The 17,376-nt window shown below is 47.6% G+C and overlaps 1 protein-coding gene across 1 annotated transcript in view; it reads left to right on the forward strand.

Moving 5' to 3' along the window:
• The first annotated feature begins 257 nt into the window (after positions 1 to 257).
• Positions 258 to 17,376, forward strand: part of LOC144753801 (B-cell antigen receptor complex-associated protein beta chain-like) — a 336,771-nt gene continuing 319,652 nt past the window's right edge. Inside the window, exon 1 of the mRNA XM_078641373.1 lies at positions 258 to 403. Within this exon, the coding sequence (XP_078497499.1) occupies positions 337 to 403 (67 nt within the window). The 5' untranslated portion in view covers positions 258 to 336. The remainder of the gene's footprint in view (positions 404 to 17,376) is intronic.

The raw sequence follows: 17,376 nt of genomic DNA on the forward strand, positions 1-17,376 counted from the left end.
TTTACAACCCGGTTAACACTCTAGTGCATTATACGATCTTATAAACATTATACCAATATGAGATGTCATCTTATCTGAACGTAATTGATCTGACATTCAATCCGATGCAGGCTAGCCAGCTTTATTTGGTATCTGCTACCAACACCTGTGTGTGTCTCTTTACGCGCCAGTCTTGCTTTAGGAGGGGCTTCCTCTCTGCAGAAATATTTACATGAGGAGGGAGAGTCGGCGAAGTGTGTCAGACCGGCGCCCTTTCGGTTGTGCTGATCTGAGCCCAGCAGATTGCTGACACCTGCGTCTTCAAGCAGGCTGCCCTCGCTCCCCCTTCCGAGTGACATGGCTGGCTCTGGGCTAAAGCTCTGTGCAGTGTATGGGAAGATGTTCCTCCTGCTGCTTTTCATAGGTACGTTATCACATTTTATCCTCTTTGACGAATGGGAAAAAAGTAAATTTTGCGAGTGAGCCATGCAAATAAGATCGGTTGTTTTGGCAGAACTGCTTAAATAAACACGTTATTCTTTCCAATGTGGTTTTTAGAACCTGAAAATCGAAGGAATTTGAAGTGAAGGAGCGCACGGCATTCAGTCATTGGCCTCTCTGCTGAGACTCTCTGCCAACCGCGCTTATCTGTGTAGTGTAGTTAATGCCACACACCCTGACTTCACCCACCACAACTCTGGATACTATTATTTCGGCTTGAACACCTCGTCTGCCTGTTACCATGATTTGACCAGAATGTCAACCTGCCATTACTTCAACCAAACATTACTGCAATCTAATAGCGAATTTTTGCGATTTGCTATTTGATAAACGCAAACAGCTATCAGCTCGATTCATCAAGCTGATTTGCGGTCGCAAAGGGCCAGATTCTGAGAATCTGGCCCTTTGCGAGTGCGATTTTTGCATTTGGGATTCATCATCCCAAATGCAAAAATCTCTATTACCGAAATCGCATATTTGCGAGGAAATGGATTTAAGGAATCTCTAATAGAGATTCCTTAAATGCAATTCATCAACCAATTAGAAATTGCAAAATCGCAATATTTGGTCGCAATTTACCACCAAGTCTGACTTGGTGGTAAATTGCGAAAATAGTGTAAAAAGCACTTTAGTGCATTTTTTTCTTTTGCATGTTACACACACACATGTCCTTTGGACATGTGTGTGCGCAACACCTGTTCAAATGTGCATTTAAGGGGTGCTACAGGGTGTCCTTTGGACACCCCTGGCACCCTTTAAATCGCTATCTTATTTGCGAGTAGCAAATTGCTAATCGCAAATAAGGAATACTCCCCATTCATTCCTATGGGCCTTTTGGCCCATAGGAATGAATGGGGAGTTATTCCTTATTTGCGATTAGCAATTTGCTACTCGCAAATAAGGAATGTGTAGGAATCGCTATTTATTTAGCAATTCCTACATGAATACCGTTTTGCGAGTCCTTAATAGCGATTCGCTATGAATCGCTATTAGGGGCTCGCAAAACGGGTGAATGATGAATCAGGCTGTATGTACATATGTGTGTTTCACACATTTAGCGATTCCCAGTAGGTCGCAAATAGACGTATCTCACTAATATTAATGAGGTAGGTCTCGGTTTGCGACCCATTGGGAATCTCAAAAATCCCAGGGATGGTGGCCTACTGGCGTCAGCAGACCGCAATGTCTGTGACTGCTTTTAAATAAAGCAATGTTTTTTTTTAAATGCAACCTGTTTTCCTTAAAAGAAATGAGATGCGTTTCAAAAATAAAAATGAAAAGTTTTCTTTTAATTTTTTAAGAGTAGGCTGTGGTTTGTGGTACCACTGCCTGCTCATAAAAATGATTTTACAAACATTCACTAAGGGGAAGAAGTCCCTTGGGGACCCCTTCCTGTTTGCAAATGGGTTACCACCGACTTCAAGTAGGCAGTAAAATGTGAATGTTTCGCGATGGCATTTCGGTTGCAAAATATTTTCACATGCCATTGCAGAGAGCTTTGAACATTGAAAAAGGCTTTTTTCCGGTTGCAAATGGGCCGATTATGAGAACTGTGTCATTTGTGACATAAAAAAAGCTTTGTACAATGGTTAATTATAATATTAGAGGTTGAAGTGCTGGCTTCAGTCCTACTTATTCAATGGTTACTATCCATTAGTTACAGAGATAGAAAACCATGTTAAGTAGGTCACAAATTGAAGAATTAGTACAGGGTCATTAAGGTGAAAACACAAGATGTTATAGGGCTGGGCATCACGAACAAGTCCTGGACTCAGAAAAGGTGGCAGGATCTTTAGCCCTATACCGTAACAGTGAGCCAATAAGGGTTTTCTGCTGGTTTTAATATATAAAGTACATTAGGTGACATTTTTCTGCAGGTTTTAATGTATAAAGTAAAGTACCCCCTGCCATACCAAAAAAGGGTGTTGCAAGTCAGCAAGGAGTTCCGTGACCATGTAGAGGACCCAGTCCGATCGCAAAGTTCCTTTAAAAGGTCATGGAACCCCAGAGCTTTTAAACATGTGACAACATTTGACCGGTAAAAAGGAACAAATGAAAGCAAGGTTCATTTTACCACGACAAGGGCATACAAGCATGGTCTTTGCAGAGACCAGTGCCATTTGCTGTCTCTCTGTAAGGCCATGTGCTGCATGGACGTTAAGCAGACAATCATACTTAGCAGGATTACAGAAAATTGGCAAATCTCTACTGCACAGACGCACACCACACTGGCACAAGGCCGGACTGGCCATAGCGGGCACCGGGCAATCCCCCGGTGAGCCGCACGGGTGGGGCCAGTTTTGGGCCCCTGGGGGCCGTTTTTGTTACAGGGCCGTTTTTGCAGCATAGATGCAACATCGTCCCTGTATCAAAATTGGCCGAAAACCGGCCTCGGCAAGAGCTCGGCGGCACCTCCAACCCCCCCTACCCCCCCCCACCCCGAGTGGGGAGGGGGGCCGGCCGTGCACTTTGCCAGGGCAGGTTGTGGTTCCCAGTCCGGCCCTGCACTGGCACAGTGTGCAACTGCGGAGAAGCACCCACTGCACTCACTCACTGATTAGACATCTTGCCTGACATTCTGCAAAGGTGTGCTGTTGGCAGACTCAGCACTGAGCAGTCCACACATACCCATAAACGTCTCCTATGGAGCCCACTCATCTGTCGGCCCAGTCCCCTAGAGTTTGTTAGTGCAGAACTAGTCCACATGGCCCGAATGTGGTCATTTGCTGGCTTTGGTAGATGGTTAGAGTTCACACTGCCCTGCTGCACGAATGCAGTTTAAATCTCAGTGGGGTTCTCCTTGCCTCCGACCAAAGAGCCCTCCCAGAGGGACATGAAATGGCAACAAATTGTCATTTGTGACCGTGTTGGCCCGGTGCTTTCCTCAAATGAGAACAGGCTCTGGGCCAATGGATTGTCCATCATTTGTACGTCCCACGCAACTATGCAAATAAGGGAACGTCCTCTCAAGAAATCATGGTTGCAGAAACAGTGTGTCTGTTTTTGGTGTCAACTCCTGTAATGCCAGAAATGCATGGCCCAATATGAAAAGAGCAGCATCCACCATTTTCCAGGCTTTTACATTTGTATATGCCAAAACATGTTTTGCCACCTCTGTCATGCTTAGGTTTGCCCACGGTTGGAAACCAATATGTGATATTAGTTTCTCAAAAGCATGACATGGAGACCTTCTAAATCTGGTTTTAGGGTGAAAAGCCAAAGGAAACAGACGGTTTTCAATCTTGCTTCAGACGATGATTGGCAACTTATAGATAATTGTTTTTGAAAAAGCTGACAGAAGTCATAGTTTTATAATTCTTTCATAAGTTGGCTGAATAGGCCAATAAGTGCTTTTGAAGAGTTTAACAGTGGCACAAAGGCCACTTAAAGTACTTCATTATTAGATTTTAGCAAATTTAGAGAAGACCGCCGACCAAGATGTCCTCTCTATATATTGAAAAGAACATACATAAAAACCTGATAAACCGGTATTTTTAAAGCGCAAACAAATCACCCCTAAGGGTCTCAATGCGCTGGGTGTTGCTCACTTAAACTCCCATCGGGGAGTTTAAGTGAGCTACGGCCCAGAGTCACACAATGCTTAGCTGATCTTCCTCCGGCGCTGGGAATTGAACCGTGAGCCCGCCCTCCGGAGTCAGCCATGCTGGCCGCTGCACCACACCTCTCCAACAGTGGTCCAAATCAATGTTCTAAAAATGTGGCAGTTGGTCGCCGTCTGTTTTGACTGCCATTCACCAAACCATTAATATTTTTTTTTCTTTTTGAAAAACAAACTCCGATAATAGGAGACTTCCCACACCGTGGCACTTTTCTCCAAGGTTGTGGGGTCATTATAGCTTTTTTCCTTTCACCCAAAATAGGGTGGGTGGTGTATTGTTCTTCCACTGACTGCCCTTATTCTGCTGGGCCGTCAGAAGAATTATTTCATCAGTGGAGCCTACAGACGCTAGGTTAACGGAATACTTATCAACATCATCAACACTTCCTTCTCCACAGGGTGTGTCCTGGACTCACTTCAACCCGGTCAAATCACGCCTATCCCTAAAAATCCCACCTCTGACCTAAATGACCTGAACAACCTCCGCCCGATCTCTTACCTACCTCTTATTTCCAAAGCCCTGGAAAAATGTGATTTGCTTCTACTAGATAAACACTTTAACAATTTCAACCTTCTATACCCCTTGCAATCCGGTTTCAGAAAAGGCTGCAGCACGGAAACCGACATGCTTAATATAATCTACAACATCCACTCTTCCGTTGACAATGGTGAATCCTGCCTTCTCATTCTCCTAGACCTCTGGGCTGCCTTTGATACAGTCAACCACAACTCTCTTCTCAACTCACTCAAGTCCCGCTTTGGCCTCAACGGTCAGGTCCTTAAATGGTTCCCATAATTTCTCCGACACAGAACTCAACAAGTCAAAATGAACAACTGTATTTCTAACCCCTCTCCTGTTTCCCTAGGTGTCCCCCAAGGCTCTATTCTCTCCCCCTCTTACTTTAACCTCTTTATGCAACGTCTTACCCTCATCCTGAAACAAGCAGGAATCAACTACCACCTCAATGCTGATGACACACAACTGTACTATAAGATTAGGTCTCACGCTGAAGTACTTCATCTTAACCGCACCTTAAACAAGATCCAACACTGGTTCCACTCCAACCATCTCAAACTCAACCCCAAGAAAACTGAAATGATCCTCTTCTCTCCTAAAAACAACGGACTCCCCAAACAAACCTGGATCTCTGACCTCAATGCACTCAACTGCTCGCTCTCTTTCTAAAACTCAGTGAAATCTCTCGGTGTTACCGGTGACAAAAATCTAACCCTCAATGAGCTCATAAAAAACTCTGCTAAAGGAGCTCTCTTCACTCTCCGTCGCCTGAAGAAAATCAAACCCTTTATCCCACCTGAAGACTTCAAATGGGTCATACAATCCCTGGTACTCTCAAAAATTGACTATGGGAACGCTATCCTCACAGGAACCCCCAAAGTCTACCTAGCCCCACTCAGGTTTATGCTCCACCTAGCAGCCGGGCTCATCACTGGCTATAAACATTTTGACCACATCTCCCCAGCCCTGAAGGCTCTCAACTGGCTTCCTACTGAAGGTAGATCCTCCTACAAGTCAGTATGCATCACACATAAAGCCTTATACCAGAATAACCCACTGTACCTCACGAACAAACTTTAAATAGCGGGCAGCTCCAGAACGATGAGGAGCACAAACGCTTTCCTCCTCAACCCCCCCCCCCCGATTCAAAAAGAAAACCACTCAATCTCACTCCTTCTCTGGAAACGCCCCGATCGTCTGGAATGCCCTCCTATATTGCCTTAAAAAAGACCTTAAACTGCATCTCCTCAGCAAATACTGGGGTCCTTAATCTGACCTTCGACCTCCTCCTACCCTCCTCTACCTCACTCCCCCCCTTCACCTCTTCCTCCCACCGTCTGTCTCCCCCAATCCTACTCCCACCTCCCTTCTCTCCTCCCTCTTAAAACCCCTCCCGGCTGACCATCACCCCCTCCCAATCTGCCCTTCCTCTGACTTTCCTCTTTCAAAATTTCTACCTCACCCACAGCTCCGCCCTTAATCTCTCCCCGCCTGCTACTATATATGTAAGTGTATCTGCTCCTGCTATGTCTCTGTTTTATTAGACTTCAATGGTACGTTTGTTTTTATTTATTGTTCATATTGGGTGCTGTTTGAGCAACTCCAGTAATCTTGTTTTGCACACATGTAAAGCGCTCTGATTCCTCCGGGTCTAGCCAGCGCTATATAAAACCTTTCAAATAAAATAAATAAGAAATATATAAATAAACTTATCTTTAGCCCATCTCTATATGAGACAGGGGAACCAAGAGTTTGGGAGGCATGGTACTTCGTCCTGTTTGCCAGAGTACCTTCTCCAGCAAACTTTAACTCAGGCCCTAAGTAGCATCATATGCCTAATTAAAACGGAATTTTGATAATTAGCCAGAGACTCCACTAAGATATTGTAATATTGACTAGACAATGTGCACCACAAATTCAGTTTTATTTTTGGTACTTAAGTAATAGCCATTATTACACAAGATCAGCTGGAAAGAAGAAATGAGTGATTACCCAATAACTGGAAACTTTTATTTCTGCACTACTCTGACCCGACCCCCAACTTCGTCTATATTTGGAGCTGTATCATGAAAATAGTTTTTTGTCGTTGATATTTGAATCTGTCTGTGGTATTGGTTGTATAACAGGGTATAGGGAGGAATGCCATTGAATAAGGAGCAGGTTAATGACATACAAAGGACAAACATTCGAATATGAGCAAAAGCTGACTCAAATCTGACTTTAACCCCTTCGATGCTCATGACGGAACGGTTCCGTCATGAGCTACGGTTGAGCTGTGCTCATGACGGAACCGTTCCGTCATGACCACGCCCGTTTTTATTAGGGCCCAGCACCGGAGGGGGAATTGCGGTCGCGCTGAAAAGGTTAAAGATATTATTTGTAGAAATAATTATTCGACAACAGACAGTTAACGGCGTTTGTAGGTCTAGACATATTAAAAAGGGGAAACAGAAACACATATGATAAAACTATACAAACAAACAATAATGGACAGCTCCAAAATATAAGCCCACAATCTATGATATGGAATTAATTAATGCGTAGTATATCAGGGACCCCCTGGCAAGGATAAAAATCCTGGGGCAGGGAAATAGTTCAATATGAAAGTATATACCCAGGCCTACAGTTATAAGGACAACCAAGGCTATTTAAACAACAAACTTTTTTTAAAAAAAGGGGTAAACACACAAAACAAGTTTTTTTCAGATCTTTAAGAATTTAATTCTAGTGGTAAAAAATTGATAAATGACATATAACAAAACAGATATATTGGATACAGTTAGTACATTGTTTTCATTAATAAATTTCATAAAAACGACATTTGTTCTGATCAAAGTGCAGGTTTACGGATAAAGTCTTCCCAGAAATTGTTGGGGGGCTTTTCATATGGAATTAATTAATAACATAAAAATGGAAACCAACTTTCCAGGAGCTGCTATATGGTTATATAGTTATACAGATTTTTTTTAAATAGTAATGTTCTTATCATTGATCCTAGCTGAGCATTTTATAGAAAACACGTCTATCATAAGAACCTGAAAAGTTTTACCTGGACACATGTCAGAAAGGAGTTGGGTGGATATGAAAAGATGCATTTTTAAGGCTTTCCAAAAGGAGAGAAAAGGTGTAAATTCTGAAGGTTGTCTTGGATAGCATTCTAAATCTAAGAAGCCAACAAATAGAAAGCTTGCTTCCAAGGATTTGTCTTCTTTGCTAGGTGTCTAGGTAATGTAAAATTTGCTTCTTCATGTATGAGATCCAGCAGCTTGATAAGGAACAGGAGAGACTGGCTCTGCCTAATTTTTTTTGTAATACCTGGCCACATGGTTGGATATTATGGTTAGAATGAGCTCATCAGAGGGTGGGTCAAAGAAAATGGTGCAGGAGTGCGGAGGAAATCTTCCAGTTTTTTTTTAAAGAAGGCAAGATTGCGAAAAGAACTAGATATAAGGGGCTCTGGGGAATTCATTGAGTAGTGAGGATTTTTCTTAGAGCTAGACAAGTTCAGTCATATCATTACCTTTTAAGGCTGCAAGAATGTCAGGTGATAGGACTTTTTTCTATCAAAGCGGGTATGCAGAATTTGGAACCCCAGAGGGTATCAAATGTTGGACTACTTTTACGTAGGAGCTAGGATTGCTACTTGGGAAGAAGCTCAGCAACGTGTCTGCCTTAAGCATAAAATGTTTTTGGCACAGCTTCATACAGATAATGGTTTCATGACTATCCACTTGCAAGAAATGAGCCTTCCCACTGAGGCTATGATAAAATTATGGTATACTCCTCAACTGATGGGGATAGGGAACTGGTACAGGTCCCTTTGGACATTTATCAAACTCCTCTTTGGTTGAAGATCATTTGAGTAAAATAGAACAGGAGATGGAATGTCAGGTGTCAGCTAGGCAATGGGAGAATCTTTCAATATTCATTATAAATACCTCCGAGCAGCTAACTTTAAGAGAATGAGCTTTCAATCGCGGTGGATGGCATATTATACCCTGCGAGTCATTCATAAAATGTAGACATACATCCCTAATAAAGCCTTTCGATGTGCTTAACATGGAAAAGTGGCTTGGCAGCACATTTTGTTCGTATGTCCCAAGTTGACACAATTCTGGGAGGCGATTTGCCAAGTGTTAAGTGAGGGTGTGCAAGTTACAATCAAGCCAGAAGCAAAATTGCTGTTGTTTGGGGCATCTAGTTTAACTTCTCGTCTGTACAAGCATGTGCAGATTGTTATTGCTGCATCCTTGGCAGTATCTAGGTCACTGATTTTGCAATGTTGGCAAATAATCATGGTTCCAACACTAAATATATGGTTAGAGACGCTACAAAGGACAGGGATCTTTGGAGAAGCGTATGCCAGAAGGATGGGCAATATGAAAATATACATTGGCGTGTGGGCGCCATTGGATGACGTAGCCCATCATGCAGTAGCACTTTAGCACTTTGGAATGGAGATTCAGGTATTGCAGTATTCTGATGTATCATACTAAATGTTGCTGTCCTTGCAATATAGCGAGACATATTAGAATGAGAGGATAATTTAACATTTTAGCACAGTAAAATGTATTGCGGACAATACATTTGGATGCTCTAGCTCATGAGGAATCAGCTTTTAAGTACTGTAGCACTTTAAATTGCGAAGCTATTTAGAAAAGCTTACTCTAAGTCCCCTTGCTAGGTTTACACAGAGATTTGATAAAAAAGGCTATTATCTATTGCTACCGTTTGCACATTTTTAACTCTTGAACTATGTATTTTTAGTATTTTTTAGTATTTTTAAATGGCAATAATATCTATGCCGATTTAGCTTGCACACTTGTAATTTTTGTACTATGTATTCGGAATGCTGGGTATACATGGTTCATCATGGATCGACACTCTTGTTATAATGAAGTTTATGTTGTGATTTTCTCAAAGGATATTGTTGCCTTCTGTTCTTTTATTTCTATTTTGTGAAAAATAAAATTTTATGGCCTATTGTATATTACATTTCTGGCAATCTGCTCAATAAACAATGAAAATAAAAGTCTATGAGATCCAGTTAATTCCTCTTGGAGGTAAGTACATTTCTAGAATATTTTAAGCTTTGAGCATGATGCAAGAAATGTTCAAGGTGATGGTAGAATCAAAAGGTAGTCAATGGAGAGAGAACAGTGTAGTGTGACCAGAAATCAGATGGGTCGCCCATTAAAGGAAGGTTTTTTGTTGTTGCAAGTTTCTAATAGCAAATTTTATTGATTCGCTATTAGGAAATCACAAACACCTATGTACGAAAGTGTCCTTGAGACTTTTAGCAATTCCTAATGGGATTGCAGTTGACCTACCTCATTAACGTTCATGGGGTAGGTCGCAATTTACTACCCATTGGGAATCATTAGAAACACAGGGATGGGGATGCTCAGCACAGCAGACCACCATGCCTGTCTATACTTTTAAATAACGTTTTTTTGTTTCAATTCTGTTTTTATTTTTCAGCAAGAGGAAAGGGTCATACTCCACAAGGGAAGCAGGTACACAGCCATAAGCCTACAACCCTATCCAGGGCCGGCCGCTTGATAGAAAGGCATAACAGATGGCATTGAAGTCCAGTGGGGAGGAGATTTATACACAGCGTTGCGCCTACAACCCCATAGGGGCCAGCCGCGATCAAATGGCAAAGTACAACAGTGTTGTGACTACATGTTTTCACCCTACCTAAGTAAACTTTGTGTCTACATTACTTTGTACTCACCTGCACCCGTTTTATGGTGTGTTTAGTTTAGATCTGCACACGTTATTTTATTATTACTTTCTATCTTTCTCTATATTTTTATGATGTTCCCTAGGGAAGGGGTGGTGTGTCTCGCTAAGTCTTCTTGGTAGCATTCTATTAGCATTCATTCTCTTACATCTTGTTCCTAGTATGTACCTATTCTGTCTGTCTTCTTCTTTGGCTGTCTGCTCTTTTCTTTATAATTCATTGTAACTATTTATTTATGTGTTCTCTTTGTCTCCTTAAGGAAAGAGGATATGTTGTGACTACATTTACAGCAGCTTGACTGGTTTGCATGTGTCTATGTGTGTGGGGCTTTGGAGTGCATGATGACAGCGTGGAATGTTGGTATGCCTGGGACTGGAGGAGTGACAGTTGGAGTGAGTGGGTGAGCTATGAAGATCAGCTCCTGGTGGGGCCATATACTAGCTTGGATTAACAGCAGGTAGGCCTGTGGAGTGGTAAGACCCAGGGGGCCTTTCTATGCTATAGACGGGCAACAGGCCCGTATGGAACAACCATTTCAACGGGGCATCAGGGCCCAAAAAGAAGACAGTAAGAGTAAGAGGAAGAGCAGTCAGAGTAAGAGAAGCAGGAAAAAGGCGGAGGGATAGGAGAGCAAGAATAGAGACAGCAAGCGGGGGGGAGGGCTCGACATTCCAGTCTAATAATGGGAGCGGTGCGGCGCAGCGTAGGGGGGCATTCATGGAAGCAATCTGCTCGGGTCGGGGGGGCCAGAGTATCCTCAAACAATCTCAGTGCCCTGAGCTTAGTAGGCACATAACGCGCCCATTCAACTGCGCAAAGCTATTTGACTAGGGGCTGCCACACAGCTTTGAAGCGGGTATCGCGTGCCTGCAGCCGGGCTGTGAATAGCTCCATCGTAAGGACATGCCAGAGGCGCATGAACCAAGCCGCGATTGGAGGGGCTTCGGGCTTCTTCCAGTATAAGGCTATGAGCTGTTTGGCAGCACCCAGCATGTGAAGCGCCAGGATCCAATCACTCCTAGTAAGGGCCTTTAGAGCAGCAGGCTTAACACCCAGCAGGATGGTGGTAGTAAGTTCAGACAGAGAAAATCCCAGCACCGCCCTGATGTGGCTAAGGAAATCCTTCCAGTAGAGGATCAGCACCGGGCACGCCCACCAGATATGAACGAGGTCCCCCGTTGCAGATCAGCACCGCCAGCACAGGGGCGAGGAGGCAGGAAACATCCGGTGCAGGCGCTGAGGGGTATAATACCATTGAGTCATTAATTTATAGGCATTCTCCCGCTGTGGGATGCTACGGTATATTTTGGGGATGTCCCGCCAGAGCCTTTTCCATTGTGCAGGGGTAATGTCCCTGTCCGACAATGCCTGCCATCTGTCCTGATAGGGGTGGGAAGGCGGTGCTTGCGGGTGCTGTAGGATCTGGTAAATACGCGAAACTAATCCTTTGGATTCAATGGGGTGGCGGGCCAGCTGCTCAAAGGGGGTGAAGGCACGTGTGGCTGCCTGGTACATTGCGTCAGAAGTCACCTAATGTCGCAGCTGGGTATACTGCAGTTGTGCCGTCACTGGGATATGGAACTCTTCTCTACATTGGGCGAAAGATTTTAGTTTGCCCTCCTCGAATAGGTCCGTAACCACCCTGCAGTCTCCTTGCGTCCACTTGGCAAAGGCCCGCGTTTGATGCGCGGCGGAAAAGATGGGTTCCCTTCAATCGGGGTTTGCGGTGAGGGAAAGGTCGTAAGACCTCTGCGGACAGCCACCGCATCCCAGATGTCAAGCACCGTCTTCGTGGGGACCGCCAAATAGGCGCTCTTAGAATGTGCTGCCCGCTGATGCCAGACTAGGTCCCAGATGGTACGTCCTGTCACGGCCCGATCCATATGAAGCCATCTCTTTTCACTCTCCGTCACTACCCACTCCAACACAAAGCGGAGGTGCGAGGCCAGTAGTAATCCAGTAAATCAGGGCAAGCCAGTCCCCCCTATCCCGCGGTGTCATTAACAATTTCTGAGAGAATCGAGGCCTCCTACCGCCCCAGATAAAGGCTGTGAGAGCACGCTGGAGAACACGGATGTCACGGAGCGGGATGGGCGTGGGGAGACACTGAAACAAATACAGTATTTTAGGGAGGATGGACATTTTGACGGCGTTGAGCCTGCCCAGCCACGTCAGCACCAAGGGCTTCCACTGTCGTAGTTCCTCCAGGACCGATCGTTGACACTCCCGTCAGTTTATTTGCGACCACGTGTCCAGGGAAGGGGTTATCTGTAACCCGAGGTTACGGATGCTCTGGGCGGTCCACTGGTATGGCGCCAGCTGCTTGAGGTGAGGGATGTCTGCCTCTGGAAGGGTAATGTTGAGGGCCCAGGACTTACCGTGATTAATCTTAAGGCCAGAGGCCAACTCGAAGAGAGCATGCGCAGAGTTGTGAGCCGGCAGAGACTCGTCAGGGCGTGTGAGGGTGAGGAGAAGATCATCAGTGAACAGCGCCACCTTATTCTCGCAGCCCCCCATGCGGATGCCGTGGATGTCGGGTGCCCGGCGGATCATGGCCGCCAGCGGCTCCACCACTAAGGCGAAAAGCAAGGGCGATAGGGGGCACCCCTGTCGGGTGCCCCTGTGGATGGGGAATGGTGCAGAGAGCTGCCCATTGACCCGAATCCAAGCCTGCAGAGCGAGGTATGGCGCCATGATCCTGGTGATCATGTTCAGTCCCAGTCCGAGCTTACCCAGGACTGCCCTCAAGAAGGTTCAACCCACCCGGTCGAAGGCCTCCTCCGCGTCAAGCGAGAGGAGGCAGGCCGGACTTTTCCAATGTCGCGCCTTCCCCACCAGGTGAGCTATCTTGCGGACGTTGTCCGCCGCCTGCCGGTTGTGGATGAAGCCAACCTGATCCGGGTCGATCAGACCCGGCATGTGGGGGTCCAGACGCCTTGCCAGGAGTTTGGTGTAGGTCTTAAAATCAGTGTTAAGCAAGGCTATGGGGCGTTACGAGGCGCACTGCGTCGGGTCCTTGCTGGGTTTTAGGATCAACGCTATCTCCGCCATTCCCATATCTCGAGACGGGCCCTCCGCGTCCGTAAATGAGTTGCACAGTCTCAAGAGGTGAGGTCCGAGCTGCGCCTGGAACAAACGGTAGAAGGAGAGAGGCAGACCGTCCGGCCCCGGAGTTTTCCCAAGGGGAAGATCCCGTATGGAGGCCGCAATCTCCTCCTGGACGATCAGGTTTTCCAAGGCCGACGCATGCACGGGTGAAGCGGCGTCCCCATATAGTCATGTAAGACATCCGCCATAGCCCCTGGGTCCGGTGGTTCCTCCTGATAGAGCGCGGTGTAGTAAGCTCAGAACGCTTCGCATTTATCCAGTTCTGAAACAGCGTTCGTCCCATCAGGAAGCCGGACACTGGCGATCTGGGCCCTGGCCGCCCGCACCCTCAATCGCCTTGCCAATAAGCTGCCTACCTTGTCCCCACCCTCAAAGTGCTTCTGCTTCAGGGCCAACTGGAAAGCCTCCGCCTTGTTGGTGCGTAAGAGTCGGAGCTGTCCTCTGAGGTTGGCCAGCCGCCGCCTAGACACCGCGGTGGTACTAGTATGGTCCCGCTGTTCCTCTCGTTTTATATCCCTCTCCAGAGTGTCCTCAAGGGCCCTTGCCGCTCGAGTCCGTGCAATTGAGAAGGTGGTGATGTGTCCCCGAATGGTCGCCTTAAAGGCGTCCCATACGACAGGGAAGGGTGTCTCCGGCAGGTCGTTGCTATCGAAGTAATAGTCTATGGCCTCCCTGATGCTGTCTACATCAGCCGCGTCCCTCAGGACGCTCGGTGGAAAACGCCATTGCGCCTCTCGAGCGGGGTGGGCAGCCGGGTCCTGTAGCAGCAGTTCAACATGCGCATGGTCCGATAACGAGATGGCAGAAATGGAAGAGCCCAGGACGTCCCTCAGCAGAGCATGGGAGATAAATAAATAGTCGATACGGGAGTACGAGCGGTGAGCATGGGAGTAGAATGAATAATCTTTCAGTCCTGGGGAGCGGTAGCGCCATATATCAAAGAGGCCCAGGTCCGTGATCTGGGTACGCAACGCTGAGGACATGGCCCCAGGGCCGTAGGCTGAGGTATCGCTATGATCAGCATCAGGGTCCCAGACTAGGTTAAAGTCTCCTCCGCGGGACATGTGCATTGAAGAGCGTGCGTAGATACCGATCCTGCAGTTGGTTGGGAGCGTACACGTTACATAGAGTGAAGGCGCGCCGGCCAACGCCCACACTCACCCTGAGAAAGCGCCAGTCGTCACTCCTGAAGGTCTTGGAGCCCCCTGCCCTATCTACACAGAATCGCCACGCCCGCTGTCTTAGTGTCCGCTGCAGCCCAAAACTGGTGGGGATACCTGGGGTGTGACATGCGCCCAACGTCTGCCTGCAGAAGATGGGTCTCCTGGAGAAATTTGATGTCAGGGCTCTGCTGCAGGAGATATTGCCAGGTCTGACGCCTCTTACTGGGGGAATTCAGGCCCTTGACGCTAAGTGTCAGAATCTTTAGGGGGCTAGGCAAGGGAGCAGTCATATTGAAGTTCTAAGGGAAGTCACTTGCGCCCCTCCATATCCCCCCCCCCGCAGCCTCCCACCAGCACAAGCCCACCAGCACAAACACCCCACGCCAGCACAGCTCGGGCCCAGCGCCATTGTCACACCCCCTCCACCCCACACAGAGGAGGTAAAAAGGGAAGAGAAAGAAGGAAAGTATGAAAGACCAGAAAGAAGAGGAAGATAAGAAGAAAATTTACAGTCCAACAGTGGCCAACGGGGCCAAGTCCAGTTCATCCCGCCAACGGGCATCCTACACTTGAGGGTTCGGATATGCCCAGGGATGTCACTCCCTCAGGGATCACTAGGGGTAGGGGCGTAGCCGGTCTCGGGATCATCATGGATAGGAGCCCCAGCGGCGCCCACCCTAAAAATAGGAGCCGGGGTGCAAAATCAGATAGGGAAGACGACCCCAGGGACATCCCAAGGCAAGGGGGAAGAGCGTTCACCCCCAAACAAGTGAATCATGAGTCGCCTCGGACAGTCTCCTGTAAGATCACGGGGTCGGCGGACGAGATGCAGCCTCCCCTCGGTCTCCCTCCAGGGATTTGATGTGGGCGATAATGTCCTGCTTGGTCTGGGAGGCAGACTGCTCGTCTACTCGGGGGTGAGCGGCGATGTCGGTGTACCGTGGCCCAGGACGGTTTAGCCGGGATACGCTCCTGCCTTTGTGGTCACACAGGGCTCGCCGGCGGCGACGTCGGGATCTGCAAAAGCTGTGCCGCCTCAGTAAATTTCCTCACAACTCTCCGTTTGGCCTCCCACTGAAAGATAAGGACATAGGGATGGCCCCATTGGTAAGCGATACCCATTTCCCGCAGCTTTTCCGTCACCGGTCGGAAGGCTCCCCGCCGCTGGAGGGTGTTCAGCGCCAGATCCTGGAACATTTGGATTTTGTGGCCCCGAAAAGTAAGGTCCGGCTTGCTTCGTGCGCCCTCCTTCTCCGTGAAAAAATTGACCCTCGTCAGGATATCCGGGAAAAGTCCTGGGCATCCCGGCGGTCCGGAGACCCGATGGGCGCGATCTAGGGCCGGCGGTGAGGCGTCGCTGTCACCCCAGACCTCATGGAGGAGCTGCGCAACATAAGTCAGGGCATCCTGCCCTTCTTCACCGAGCGGTACGCCGTGGATGCGGAGGTTGTTGCCGCGGCTCCTATTCTCCAGGTCTTCTTGCTTGACCTGGAGTTCTACATGCTGCTCCTCCAGCGTTGCCAGACATTGCCACAAGAGCTCCTGGTCCTCGGTGCGGGCATCGACTGTCTTCTCCAGGCCGTCCACACGGTCTCCCAAGTCCGTGACTTCCCGGCGCAGCTCCCGGTCACAAGTGTGGACTTCAGAATGAAGGGAGCCAATCTCCATTTTAAGCTCCGACATAAAGGACGTCATGAATGCCTGCGTCACTGGGGCCGCATCCCCGGAGGCCCGTGACGTCTCCGCCACCGGTGCTGCCGTCCCCGCCTTGCCCCACATCGCCACCACTGAGTTGTCCCTCGGAGGCACCGTCACCTCCGTCTTGCCTCCCTTAGAGCGAGTCATGGCCAATCATAGTCAGGGCAAGGCACAAACAAACCCCAAATTAACCTGTGCTCACCCCATGGTAGCTTGGCACAGAGCAGTCAACCTTAAATTAGAGGCAATGTATAAAGAAGTTGTGCAACACTTCAAATAGAAAAACTGTGAAACACCATACCAAAAGCATCCCACACCAACTTAAAAAATAGAGTAAAATGTTTTAGGTAAGACAAGACCAAAACGACAAAAATACAATCTCCAGAACCGGGTTATGAATTTTTAAAGAATAAACTGCAATAAAGTAACTGGAAACATAAAGCGCCCACCACAGCTATCTGGTCACATGGTTCAAAGTCAAGAGTTCAGGGAAACCGCTGAAGGTTTACCTTCTCAAGTTTTGTGCCATAAGTGTCGTTCACATTAGAGAGGGACACGAGGAGCAAGGAGAGCGTTGGCATGGTACGAAGAGCAGATTGGGAGATGCAGATGGGAAGGCTGAAGCTTTTCATTGGTGGTCTCCCACAGACTGGCGATGCTGCTGTGTGAAGAGATGACCTGGCCGCGGCTCAATAGGATTTTAGGCGTGAGTGGCGTGGATCCGGTGTGAATGGGCCCCTTTGGTGGGAGCGTAGAGCCAAAAGCTTGAATTAAGAGCCCGCTGAGCCACACCTTGAGTCCAGGACCTGAGAGACACACCTTGGGAGTCAGGAACCCACTGAAAACGGTTTTAGAAGCTGTTGGGGAGCCTTTTATGTGCCTGAGGTTCAGATCAGGAGGCCAGCAGACCAGCCCTTTGAGTCACTCTGGGGCCCTGGGTTCAAGATGGGTTGCAGGTCTAGTTCTTCTTCCCCAGGCACATGGACAACAGGCAGCAAATCAGCACAGCAGGGCAGCAGTTGCTTCAGAGCTGTCCTTGTAGCAG

This window comes from Lissotriton helveticus, chromosome 5_1, assembly GCF_964261635.1.
Source record: "Lissotriton helveticus chromosome 5_1, aLisHel1.1, whole genome shotgun sequence".
NCBI lineage: Eukaryota > Metazoa > Chordata > Amphibia > Caudata > Salamandridae > Lissotriton > Lissotriton helveticus.